A 13,872-nucleotide genomic window follows, 5' to 3' on the forward strand; every position below is an offset into this window, starting at 1 on the left:
AATAAAATACATCTCCTTTCTTAGTACATTTCTTAAGAACACTTTCCCTATTTCTAGTTCCACATGGGCAAATTCCTGCGTACAGATTATAGGTTATCCATGTGTGGATGGGTTTGAGTATTACGGTTCATGTCCATTTGTAGACTCTCCCATTATCACACCCAGGCAGACCCGTAACTTGCTGGTCTTGGGTCCTAATGCTAAATCTTGTCAAATCAGTGTTTCCCACTTTAACAAGTCATTTATAGAATATCTGTTCTCTTTTGCACTAGAAGGGCCAAGAAGCTTATTGTTCATGATTTAGAAAAATGATACAGTTTTCGGATGTTTTTTGTCCTTTGTTGGACTTTGTACAGTCATAGTGATGTCACTCGTGTACATCGGGTTTTCATCATTTTTCACCTGCAGTTTAGGTGTCGGATATAAGAGCCCTTATTGTCCCACATCGTGATTACATCATTGTTTTAGAATTTTATCTGGCGCTTGTGTATCGTAATTTGTTGCTGTTCTATTTTTTATTAGAGCTGTGCACTCCTAACAGTGATAGCATGAAATCCCTTGCTGTGTGCATTTATATTAGTGTGGTCTGTGTCTGCACACACCCCTATGATATATCTCTACTGTATATATGTGGGGAATATATTTGGGGAATTGAAATAATGCTGCTTTATTAATCTTTCCAGGTTTTTTTATCTTCTATTATTCATCTCCTCCCAAAATAAAAGAGCTTAACTATTTAAACAAACCGACACTAAATTATGTCTAGGAACTGAAAGATCAGGGATCAAACTGATATTTCCTGCAATGTGCCAGGGGAGTACTTGGTATGAGGTGTTCCTGAAAGAAAAGAGAGGATTGATGAGCGGCCTGTTGTACAGCTATGCAAATCTTCACAAGGAGGATCCCTGACCTGTAGAGTCGTCCTCCATAACACCTCTTAACCCCTTCACTGCCTGAGAAATTACCGCAACTTGTAAAGTGATTAGATATGTAACAACCTCACCCCTCTCTTCCTGCAGTGATTACGGACAGGAAATATGAGAATTACATATTAGGCGTCCTCCCTATATACCGTCATTAATTGGCCCCTAGAGTTCTTAAATGCTAAATTTCTAAAACTACTACTAGAGCTGGTCCCGCTGAGGAAATCCGCTCTAGGAAGCTGCACTTATATTTTGTATTTGGTAATGGTTTTACCACTGTAGTATTTTACCACCGTGCCCAGAGAGTGTATGGGAATGTATGGATTGCATTATTTACCAATGCGTTTTTTTTTAAAAACATGTGGTTTTTACATGTAGCAGTAATAAAACAGAACAAAACTAAAAATGTTGCTTTGATAAATCATATACTGTTGATAAATGTCCCCCTGTTTCTTTGAAAAGATGTCTCCATACATTTTTGACGTGCACATTTGGCATATTGTGCTCAATACATACTACCCAATGGCCAAAATAAATGCAAGCAGTGGCACAAATGAGGCGGGGGGGGGGGGGGGGAGTTTCGTGGTTAGCTTCCAATTCTTTAGCATTAGTCGACACACTGTTCCTCTGACTGCTAAATTGAACTTTTGACAGCAATTATTGGGAAAAGTTTGAAACTGGCGCATACATTTACATTTTGAAAGCCAATAATAATTAGCAATGGCAACTCCGTACAACACACAATACTACCCCCAATATAGCAATCGGGAGGTGGGGGGAATAAAGCATAATGCATTATATGCAAATGAACACGACACAACACACTCCTTTTTCCTCACACCTCGTCCAGTCCCTCTCCCCGGCTGTCACTACTCATCTAAATAAAATATTTAACCTCTCTCTTTTAAACATCCTGTAATAATCCAATTACTGAAAAAAACATCTCTTGACCCATCCTGCGCTGCCAACTACCTGTCTCTAATCCCCCCTTCATCTCTAAACTCCTGGAATGCTTGGTATACTCTCACCTAATACACTATGCCTCTGCTAATTCTCTTCTTGATCCTCCGCACTTTACACTCTACAGAAACTGCTCTTACTAAAGTCCCAAATGATCTCCTGACAGCTAAATATAACAAAAACTACTCTCTGTGCATTATTTACAATGTGGACCACCAACTATTTCCAAATAAACTTTGCTCTATTGACCTATGTACACCTTTGAAATATATATATATATTTTTTTTTAAATAAAATGTCTATCAGTGTGTTTGGTGCAACTTTCTAAGTATTTTTTATTAAAAATTATTTAAACTTTTTGAGATACAGCTGCTTTGTATCCTGTATACAGATCAGCTGTATCTTGCTCTGAAACCTGAATCCGTCATGTCAGCGGGACTGGCGGGTTTAGTGAATGCAGGTCCTGCGTGTATCTGACACGCAAGATCCACCTGTAATCAATCACATCTAATTTATGAACTTAGATGTGATCGGTATCAGTTCGATCCTGGGTGTCAGAGACATGCAGGACCCGCTGACCTGAATCCGTCATGTCAGCGGGAATGGCGGGTTTAGTGAATGCAGGTCCTGCGTGTCTCTGACACGAAAGATCCACCTGTAATCAATCACATCTAATTTATTAACTTAGATGTGATCGGTAACAGTTCGATCCTGGGTGTCAAAGACACGCAGGACCCACTATCACTGAACCCATCAGTCCTGCTGACCTGACGGATACAGGTTTCAGTGCAAGATATAGCTGCTCTGTATAAAGGATACAAAGCAGCTGTATCTAAAAAAGTAAAAATTCTTTAGAAAGTTCACCAAACACACTGATAAACATTTTTATTGAAAAAGAAAAAAATATATATTTCAAATGTGTACAAAGCCTTTAAGGATACTACTCTCTCTTGGTTTTCTTCCTACCTCTATGACCGCTCGTTCATTGCATCATTTGCTGGTTCCACTTTTTCTCTTCCTCTTGGAGTTCCCCAGGGATCAGTCCTAGTTCCTCTCCTCTACACAGCCCCTATTGGACAAACTATCAGCAGATTTGACTTCTAGTACCATCTCTACACTGATGACACCCAATTATATACCTCTTCCCGTGACATCACTCCTGCTCTAAAACAAAACACCAGAGATTGCCTGTCCTCTGTCTCTAACATCATGTCCTCTTTCTATCTGAAATGGAATCTTTCAAAAACTGAGCTCCTTGTATTTCCGCTATCTATTGAGCTACCTAAATGCCTCAATTTCAGTGTAAAAGGCTGTAGTGAGCCGAAACATTGCATGTAGTGAAATTAACAAGCAAGTTTCTTTTTGAAAGTGAAGTCTGTATGCTGTTGCCTTTTTGCTCTATTGGGATTGTCTACAGGGAAGTGATCAGGCCCTTTGTTAATGTGCATTACAGTCCATATTGTTGTGGAGAGTGCTGCATCCTTGGTTTTTTTTTTGGTTCTTCATTTTAGTGTGTGATACTACTATAATTTTTAGGCAGTATACCCGCTGTCTTGGAGGATCTTGGACCCAGATCTGTCTTTTACTCACTATAGTCAATTACTCACACACTCATGTCACCAGCACCCCAAAAACATTTCCCGAATAGGTCTTTCACCCTCACTGTGCAAGCAGCCAAAACTTTAAGGTTAGGTTCACATTGCGTTTTCGTTGAATTTTTAAGCATGCATTTTTGTATTTGGAGATGGAGTTAATCAACCAAAACCAAAAAAATGCATTCTAAAATGCAACAAAAATGCACCATGTGAACCGAGTCTAATTGCTGCTTTGATTCTTTCTCGCCCTGACTATTGCAACTCCTGACTAATTGGTCTTCCCCTCACCAAACTCTCCTCTCTCCAAGCTATCCTAAATGCAGTAGCGAGGCTTATCCTTCTGTCCAGCCACTACACTGTGCCAGTCACAGCACTGGTTGCCCATTCCTTTTAGAATTCAATTCAAATTGATAACACTCATCCACAAAGCTCTACGCAGTGCTGCACTATCCTACATCTCTTCTCCCATCTGTGTCTACCACCCCACCCATGAAATGTCAATTATGTAAGATTAACGTCATCTATAATTCGAACTTTCCACTCCCGTCTCTAAGATTTTTCCTGTGCTGCATCAGTTCTCTGGAATGTGCTACCCCAGACAATCAAATTAATTCCCAATGTCCACAGTTCTGCGTGTGCCCCGAAAACACATATTTTAGGTAGACCTATCACATTTTCAAATTTAACTCTTCTACCTTTTACCACCCCCTCTACATTATTCCTCAGAAGTCACAACCCTTCATCTCATTCAGCAATATTTATCACACCCTAATGCACTTATTTGCTGAGTGACTGACTGGGCTGTCCTTAGCCTTTTTGAGGCCCAGGGCAGGTGATAATGGTGGGGCCCCCTTGCACTTCAAAAAAATCCATGTGTGACTCACGCCCATGGTATTTTTTTTTAAACGTAGCTTGTCTTCACTAAATCACGTGTGTGTCCTTCTTCTATTCTCTTCAGGTGCCAGCCGGGCTCAGTCATCACATCACATCACATGACACTTCCTGTCCCTGTCATGTCATGTGACCCACACGGGTGTAAGATGCTGCTCTTTTTCCTGAAGGCCCCGGTTGACAGTATCACACATAATAGGCTTAGATACAGGACCCGAGCAGACATTATCACATGTGACAGGCTTAGATACAGGGCCCAATCAGACTGTATCACACATGATAGTCTAAGATACAGGGCCCCAGCAGACAGTATCACACATGATAGGCTTAGATACAGAGACCCAGCAGAGTATCACACATTATAGGCTTAAATAGAGGGCCCCAGCAGACAGTATCACACATGATAGTCTTAGATACATGGCCCCAGCAGACAGTATCAAACATGATAGGCTTAGATACAGGGTCCTCAGCAGACAGTATTACACATCCCAGGCTTACATACAGCAGTTCAGCAGACAGTATTACACGATAGGCTTAAATACAGCAGCTCAGCAGACAGTATCACAGATGATAGGCTTAGATACAGGACCCCAGCAGGCCAGCAGACATTATCAGACTTCAGGGGGCGCTTTAGTGGATGCAATTGTATCCAAAACCTGTTCATTTTTAGTTTAGTTTTAGTAATTTAAAAGTTTCTGTCTGTTGATAGCTTTTCATGATTTGGGAGTTCCAGCATCTTGACCAATGGTACTATAAGAGATCATGCAGGCTTAGGCCTTATGTAGCGCATAGGGACCTTGTACGGCATCAGATGGTGTCCCTGCACATTCATATTATGGACTTGTAGGCACTCTGTGAAGCAACGTATTCTCCCCTAAAATATGTCCTCCAAAGTACAGCATGCAATGGAGCAAGCCATGATTTCTATTCATATGTAGGAATCTGTGAGAAAAAGCCTCTGCACCTCCATATAATTGAAGGCACACGAATGTATAGAATTGGCCCCCTATTGCGGATCTGTAGAACACAGATAAGTAATACGGCCATGTCCATGAACCCCTAACCAAACCATTGGTAGTATAGAATGCCTGTAAGACCAGGTACAGTTCCCATTACTTATTAATTACACTGTTCTATTTAAATTGGGGCAAGCATTTCTAAAACCCATCCTAACTTTAGTAAAGTAAAACGCTGCGACATTGTTACAACCAGGTCACAACCTTCTATGCTTTTCTGTGACCTTTCCATAAAGTTTAACATCTATTTGAGAGTGCATCTCAGCTTGAACCACATCATCCTCTATATTCTCACAATGTTAAGCCTCGCTTGTTTATACAGGAGCCCAATGATTTATAGTAAGGATTGCGCATTTTATGACATCCCCATTTGTATGAGCTATTAACCATGAATATTTATGGTTCATAGGGTGGAATAGCAGTTTCATTCAACCACATTTGTTTCTGACACGATATGGGTTGTTCTGGGCTATTGCTGTTATTATTTGGCTTCTTGTCTATATTTTGTTAGTATAAACTGCAGCCTCCCTATCCAGATGACGGCAATTAATATGGAATTTTAGATATGCACTTAACTGCACCCATACCGCAGAATATATTCAAAATGAATTTAATAAATCTGTAAAAGCACAAGTCACTCACAACTCCAAAATTCCGCGATTAAAATAAAGAGTGTCTTTGTTCTCTATGCTGACTGAATGAAAGAATCCTTAGGCTCTGTTCACACCGCTGTTAGTACGTTTTGACAGGCAGAACAGCGTTGCATGCTGCAGTAAGGTATCCAGAATAAAAAAAAGGATAACTGACGGAAACATCACTTATCCATTATAAGGGCCTGTTCACATCAGCCTTGACTTTCCGTTCTGGGGTTCCGTCGGAGGTTTCCGTCGGGTGAACCCCGCAACGGAAGGTCAAACTGAAACCACTGCTTCCGTTTCCGTCACTATTGGTATCAATGGTAACGGAAACATTGCTAATGGTTTCAGTTCGTCACCATGCCGGCAGGTTTAGTTTTTCCGACGGAATCAATAGCGCAGTCAACTCCGCTATTTATTCCGTCGTTAAAACGGAAACCTGCCGGAATGGTGACGAACGGAAACCGTTAGCAATGTTTCCGTCACCATTGATATCAATGGTGACGGAAACGGAAGCTGTGGTTTCAGTTTGACTTTCCATTGCGGGGTTCACCCGACGAAAACCTCCGACGGAACCCCGGAACGGAAAGCCAACGCTGATGTGAACAGGCCCTAAGTCAATGGAGAAAAACGGATCATAATGGATCCGTCATTCGCTCTTGTAAAAACGTAAATCATGATGCAAGTGTGAACAGAGCTTAGTTAAAGTAAATCTGTCAATAGATAGTGGTGTTACCCATTGTAGACATTGTAGAGTCCTTCATTTTAAGTACAGGTTAGGGATTGCAGCAACACTTTGATTGGATGCTGTGGCAACCACACTTTTTTACCTGCACTGGGAGATGGAGTGTTACATTTTGGTGCACTGGAGATGAGTGAACTGATTCATCAACTTCACAACTTGATCGGCAGCAATTGCTAGAGATTAACTTGACGGTTTTGAGATTTGATTAGTCAGCCTAGAGGTGGCAAATCAATTTGCAAATCTACAGTAGTAGCTAAAGATTTGAAGGTTGATTTGCAGACCACAAGTCACAGTTTGCCAAAGTGATTTGCTTGTCTCTTTCAGCTGTTCTCAGGTTATCCTGATAATAACTTCTCATAAAACCTTTGATATGTTTCTACATCACATTACAATGTCTCAGTGGGTCACTTTACCATCCCAACACATGCACAAAATCCCATTTATGCATCGCAGGGCCTTGAATTTCTACTTTTACAACAAATGGATTTATAGTGTAGAGGACATAGTAGGGTGTAGATGTTTCTCATGTCTTTCTGTAACACTTTGTACCTGTGATCTCTAAATGGAAATCCCACGCATCTCTCTCACGCCTGCCTAATCCCATCTATAACTTTGAAAGATGGGTTAAACAGGCTGTGCCTGGTAGATCTAGATAGCTGGATATAGAACTAACTTATCTCTATAAAAGATTATTTTTGTCCTGGATAAAAGCAAGTGTTAAGACACCTATTATAACTATCTGAAACTGCTGTTCCAAACTTTGCGTTCTTTTTTTCACCTGCCAGTACTCCCAGTATGGTATTGGGCAAGATTGATTAATGGAAGGTAAAAAACTTAGGGACGTGTTTACAGAGACAGGCCAAATCCAGAGGGATAAAAGGAGGTAAATGTACATTTATTGCCAAAACGTAGATCCCATTATGTGTAATGAGCGAAGTCTTTCCTAAAGGAAGCGTTGGGTAAGGCTTTCCTGATTACATATGACAGGTCCGATCCAGTTTTTGGCAGTAAATATACATCTCCCACATGAAGCATATTACAGTTGTATTACTTAAGTTGAAAGCCAATATGCTAATTTCCTGTATCAAAAAAGGGTGAACAATGAACACCAGACTTATAATTTTTGTTATTATAACATTTGAAGAAGGGCTGGTTTAGACCGATTACTTTTTTCATGTTTTGGACATATGATAAACCTCTCTTCTCCACGCAAGCTTACCACTTCTGTGTCCTTGGCTCCACTACGCTCCAATATCTGGGATAGTATTCGCTCACGATCCTTTAATACTTTCATTTTTTCCTTAATGAAATACTTTGGAATTGGAATTTCCAAACTTTCCTGGAAAATAAGGAAGCACAGTTTAGTATAAAAGAAAAATAAAGTAAACCACACAGTACTCAATGGTTCAAAGGTGAAAATAGTCATAAACTGTCACAAATGTAATGAAACAATGGTCTGAAACTTTGAGTCCAAACAGTGACCCTGGAAGTAATACTTTCCTGCATTTTAATTGCAAATTAGTTATCACAATATACTAGAATCAAGTCTTTTATAAGTGGAGAGATAGAATGTAAATTAGGCAATTTATAATATGGGGCCATAGAATATTTTGGGCTTTACTGTTCCTCCTTATGCTCCGATTTTTTGCAGGATTTTTCTGTACTTTTACACCGGCACATTTTGGCCAGTGCAACGAGCGCCGATCGAGTTCGTTTGCTCCTTTCACAAGGAGCTAGTATGGGGACGAGCACTCAATACTACGATCGCTCGTCCCCATACATTTGTATCATGTCAGCAGCACGTCTCCCTGTTTACACAGGGAGACGTGCTGCCGACAACTATAATAGTTTTCAAACAATACGATCAGCTGTTGGACGAGCGTTTGCTCGCTCATCTGCTGATCGCTGCCCTGTTTAAACAGGACAATTATCGGGAACGCGCTTTCTTTGAGTTCTCATTTGCCCGATAATTGGCCAGTGTAAAAGGGCCATAAAACTAGTCCAGTCCAACTGCTGTAGTTAGTCAAACATGATGATCTAGGCAGTTAGTCAAAGAGTCAAGACCTGTTCCATCATCATAGTATAGTGCTACTATCATCTGTAGAAGACTGAAGGGCTTATGTGCTTGGATTATTTCCACATTTATCAGCATTACCAGTAAAGATCAACTGTTTTAGGGCATTAATATCATGATTTTGGGCTATTTGCTAGATTGTCATTGCAGTGAACTACCACAGATGTTATTTTCTGACATGTTAACGTGACATGTCTGGAAATAATAAAAGTTGAAAACCCTTTAAGGTAAGGCCCTGTTCACATCTGCGTCAGAGGCTGCGCTATTATGTCTGGCGGAGTGACGGAACACATGACGGAGACCCTACAGAACTTATTAAAGTCAATGGGTTCTGTTGGTTTCCGTCATGCAACGGATCCCAATCTTCCAGTACTCCCATTATTCTGCACCTATGATGGAGCAGAAAAAGGGAACTCAGAACGGAGATGTGAACACATCCTAAGTTAACATTTTCTGCGAATTAGGGTTAATTATATTGTGAGTCCCATTGGGGACATGGACTGATGAGAATGGTGGCAACCCCTATACAGCGTTACGGAATAAGTTGACACTATATGGGGAAGAGGAAATAAATAAATAGTGATAATTTCAGTTCTGATTAAAACTGTACAAAATAAATAAAACATTATATTATTTCAATACTATTATTAAAATATTATAAATATTGTAATTAAATTTTTATCTAGTACACTAAAATAGTGCTGGGATACACTGCTATAGCACAACTGTAATACAACTTTGGGATGTTATATTGTGCGATTCTTACAGTACAGTTTCACCATACTGTACTAAAGCTGTTGAAAACATTAACACTGAGACACAGACATTGCTGGCATGAGATTATAACAATTTTTCCAGCCCAGTCTGGAAAAGTTTCAGCCTTCATTTATTTTATTATTCCTTTGGGTGTATCCAGGTATTTTTTAATTCCCACACTTCACCGGGTCTGTTTTACAAATGTGTATGAAAATGTATTAAAATCCAAGACCTTCCCCTATCCCTTTGTTTTAAAAATGTGCATTTTAAAAGAAGACTCTACAATGATACTCTGCTCAATACCATTATCCATGCATTAATTCTACTCATAACGTGAAAATTGCCCCTTTGAATGAAGTGGAGCTGAGGAAGCCTATGTCGCTCCAAACCCTGCAGGGCTAAAGTTCTCAGCATGCATTTTACATATAGTTATAACTTGAGAAGCTAAAGCTGACTGTAGACACTGGATTATTACTGGTCATTTTTAGCAGGATCTCATGACACTATAATATCTATAGGCGTCTATATAGGGATCTGGTAAATTTCATGTCATGTACTGTATCTGGGAAGAAGAAATAATCAAACAGGTTTGACTTTGCTGTGTTCAGAAGAGGCACTGCCAACCTTCCTTTAACCCCTTAGTGACCAGCCTATTTTAGGCATTAATGACCAAGCTAATTTTTAAGGTTTTCCACCGTCGCATTCAAAGAGCTCTAACTTTTTTTTTTCTTTGTGTCGACATAGCTATAAGGACTTGTTTTTTGCAGGACAAGTCATATTTTTTAAATAACAACATTTTGGGGTACATTTAATTTATTGATGAACTTTTATTAACTTTTATTTGGGGGGATTTCGCCACTCTTTTTCGCTTTCTATATTTACGCCGTTTATCGTGTGGTATAAATAACATAATAACTTTATTCAGCGGGTCGTTACAGTTGAGACTACACCAAGCTTATATAGTTTTCTCATGTTTTACTACATTTACATAGTAAAATAACTTTTTTTCAAAATTATTTGTTTTTGTATCTCCATATTTTAAGAGCCGTAACTTTTTATTTTTCTGCTGATGCAGCTGTATGAGGGCTTTTTTTTTTTGCAGGACTACGTGTAGTTTTATTGGTACCATTTTGGAGTACATGTGACTTTTTGATCACATTTATCAAATTTTTTTGAAGGCAGGATAAACGGAAATTAACAGGCATTAACTAGAGGCAGACCTGGGGGTCTTTGTTAGGCCGCGGTTTCTATAGAAACTATTGGCACTCCTCCCTCTAGAACCACTCAGATGCGGCGGTCGCTATTGACCGCCGAATTTAAAGGGTTAAACGGGCCGGATCAATACTGATTTCGATCCCACCTGCTCGAGCAGGTCTGCTCCAAGCCCTCAGCTACCTCCGGTAGCTGAGAGCAGTGAGCTTTAAATGCTCCCGGCCGCTCAGATTTATTCTGATACAGTGCATCAGAATAAAGCCCCTTAGTGACATACATAGCTGTAAAAACACCTATGGTTGGTCAGTAACGGGTTAAAGGAAATGTATCACCTATATTTAAAACCAGATAGTGAAACAATCTTTTTTTCTAATTTATTTTTTGTATATTTTATTATTTGCACATGATTATGGAGGAAGCTATCTAGCCTAAGCTGCTGTTAAAATAATTTAGAGATATGCTTTACAGCAGCCACGTGGACCACAGGTACCTGTGAACAGAAGGGGACCCATTGACCTCTATGGGAGTTTTTTTGGGCATACTTTGTGACCTGTGCAGAGATCATTGTGCAGAGAGGAGGAGGAGGGGGGAGTTGTGTCCATCAACTATTGTCAATGGTGGATCCTGTGTTATCTATATAGAGATGTTACCTTGTAATCCTGCCTATGATGATAATGAGATGACTGCTGAGAAGTGATCTCTACAGAACAGGAAGTGTCAGACTATTATGAGGCTCAGTGGCCAGAGGGAAAACTGCAAGGTTTTAGGATTTTTTTTTAAATATAAATAATGACATAGAGAATACAAAAAATCACCCAAAAGTCTTAAAACATATATTGAACATAAAAACTTGATTTAAACAATAGGTCAATTCCTGATGACACGTTCCCTTTAATATACTTGTTTGGTTGAGCAGAACATGTATGTTAATTGTGGTTTTTGTGTCTAGTTTTACCTAACATAATACACAATCGTTGTATAATAAAAGACTGTACAACTTTCTAACATACTTTGTGTTTCAATTCTTCATAATTTTAAGATCTCTATTTGCTTCCAATGTATAGAAACAGAGGCTTGCTTTTTTCCAGAGGCTGAATACATAATTCACAGATTGTTACAACATATCCAGCCTAATTAAACTTCTGCAAGCAATACAGACTGGACTCCAGACTGTTACATTTAACCTATACTAATACATTGTAGCAAACCCTCAGCACAGAAGAGAGATTTTTGCTCCTGTTTTTGAGAGTTTCCTAGACTAAATACAATTTAAGCTGTTAGAAGTATCAAGTACTGATTTTCAGCCTACGGATAGAAAAAAGATTGTTTTCGGTAAGTGACAGCAAGCAGAAATCTTAATGGTGAATTTGAAGCACAAGAATATGAGAAAGTTGCCTAACTTTTAATTATACAAAAATTAAAAGCTATGGACACCTTTGCACTGATTTTTTTTTTATTGTTCATTTGCTTCCTAAATGCAAAATTAAGCAAATTTATAAAAAGCCTTTATTAACAATTTCCTACCATTTTGCTGCTGTGGAGTCTGTGTAGCTCCTTCACCTAGCTGGTTGACCTGCTGTTTCTGACACAGATCTGACTGCCCCTCTCAGGGGGTGACATCATCTGCTCTCACAATTCCCTTCTATCATCAGTAGAGACATACCTCCCAAACATAACAGTGTCCCGTGGTCCTGGGCGGCCGGGGGTATGTCCCGCTGTCAACTGTATCTGCGTCCTCAGGAGCAGATACAGTTGAATCCAATTCTGAAGCAGGGAACCATAAACTCCCTGCTTCAGAATTAGCTCATAGCGGAGGAGCAGTGGGAGCTCCTCCGCTCGCCGAGGACTCCCTGGGCATAGCGCTAGTTTAAGCGCTGTGCTTGGGGAAGCCCTTGACATTACTGTCCATACATGGACAGTGACATCAGTGGCTATGCCTTAAGTGGAATCCCCGTTGCCGATGATCTGGCCGAGATTTTTTTTTACAATTGGCTAAACCTGCGACTTTTGCTGCGTATTTACTGGTAATCTGTAACAATTGCCATTTGTTGCAGATTTTTACTTTTCCATTGGAAATCTGCAACAAATCCGTGCACTTTCCACAGCCGAAATTGACATGCTGTGAATTTTAGACATCCGCAACATTTGGATGAGATTTGTTAAAATCTCATTCACTTTGCTGCTACTGTTTTCTGTTGCAGATTTTCTACCCACAATTCCAGACAGAACATCTGCAGCCTTCTGCTATGTGTGAACATGCACTTACTGGGACACACCTACATGAGAAAAGTCTGAAATTAGGAGCAGGTTGCAAAATGAATATCTGAGGGTCTGAAAATAAATGAAGGAATGAAGATTGCAGCCTGAATCTTAGTGCCTTTTTTTTCAACTCCAGGTACATACAAAATCATTTCTTCCAAGTCAAAGGTGTCCATAGACTTTAAGCTTTATTAACATAAACTGAGAAAACCCCTTTAAAAACGGGTTCTCTGGTTTTAATAATTTCCTAGAAATACATGATGCAGTAATGGGAACTGATGGTTATCTTCCAATTTAAGCCTCTAGGACACAGAAAAGTGAGTGAAGAGCACCCTTGTGCACCACCAGTATTTCTTCAATTCCATTTTCCATAGGATCGTGGGAGACAGCAATGAGAACTTGGTATCTTCTGAGCTGGCTGCTTAGTAAATAATGGTGAACTCCAATTTTTCCTTCAATTGTAGGCCAATAGAGCTTTTATATGTAAATTATATTATGTATATGGCCACATCAAATACAAAAATGTTGGCAGAGTTAGTTTTATGTAAGTTGCCCTGCATGTTTCACCTTTAGGTCATAGACAAGATAGAATTATTTGTAATGCTAGTTTAGTGGTTTAGTTTAATTTAGCATAATAGATTCATAAAGCATTGATCAAGGGAAAGCACATTGGACATATGGAAGCAACAAGGATATGTCAATCGCCACTAACTTTCATCATAGCCACAAAATGTTTGACATAGTTGCCCCTTCTGTTAATTATCCTTTTGGATTTATTACAACATATGTTTAGGCTTACCTAAATA

At 39.5% G+C, this 13,872-nt stretch overlaps 1 protein-coding gene across 3 annotated transcripts in view; it reads right to left on the bottom strand.

Moving 5' to 3' along the window:
- Window positions 1-13,872, bottom strand: part of DRC11 (dynein regulatory complex subunit 11) — a 158,623-nt gene that overhangs the window by 117,646 nt on the left and 27,105 nt on the right. For all 3 annotated transcript variants that reach the window (XM_075829612.1, XM_075829611.1, XM_075829610.1), the window contains exon 3: window positions 7,985-8,104. In XM_075829612.1, coding sequence (XP_075685727.1) covers window positions 7,985-8,104 — 120 coding nt within the window. The remainder of the gene's footprint in view (window positions 1-7,984; window positions 8,105-13,872) is intronic.

This window comes from Rhinoderma darwinii, chromosome 6, assembly GCF_050947455.1.
Source record: "Rhinoderma darwinii isolate aRhiDar2 chromosome 6, aRhiDar2.hap1, whole genome shotgun sequence".
Taxonomy (NCBI): domain Eukaryota; kingdom Metazoa; phylum Chordata; class Amphibia; order Anura; family Rhinodermatidae; genus Rhinoderma; species Rhinoderma darwinii.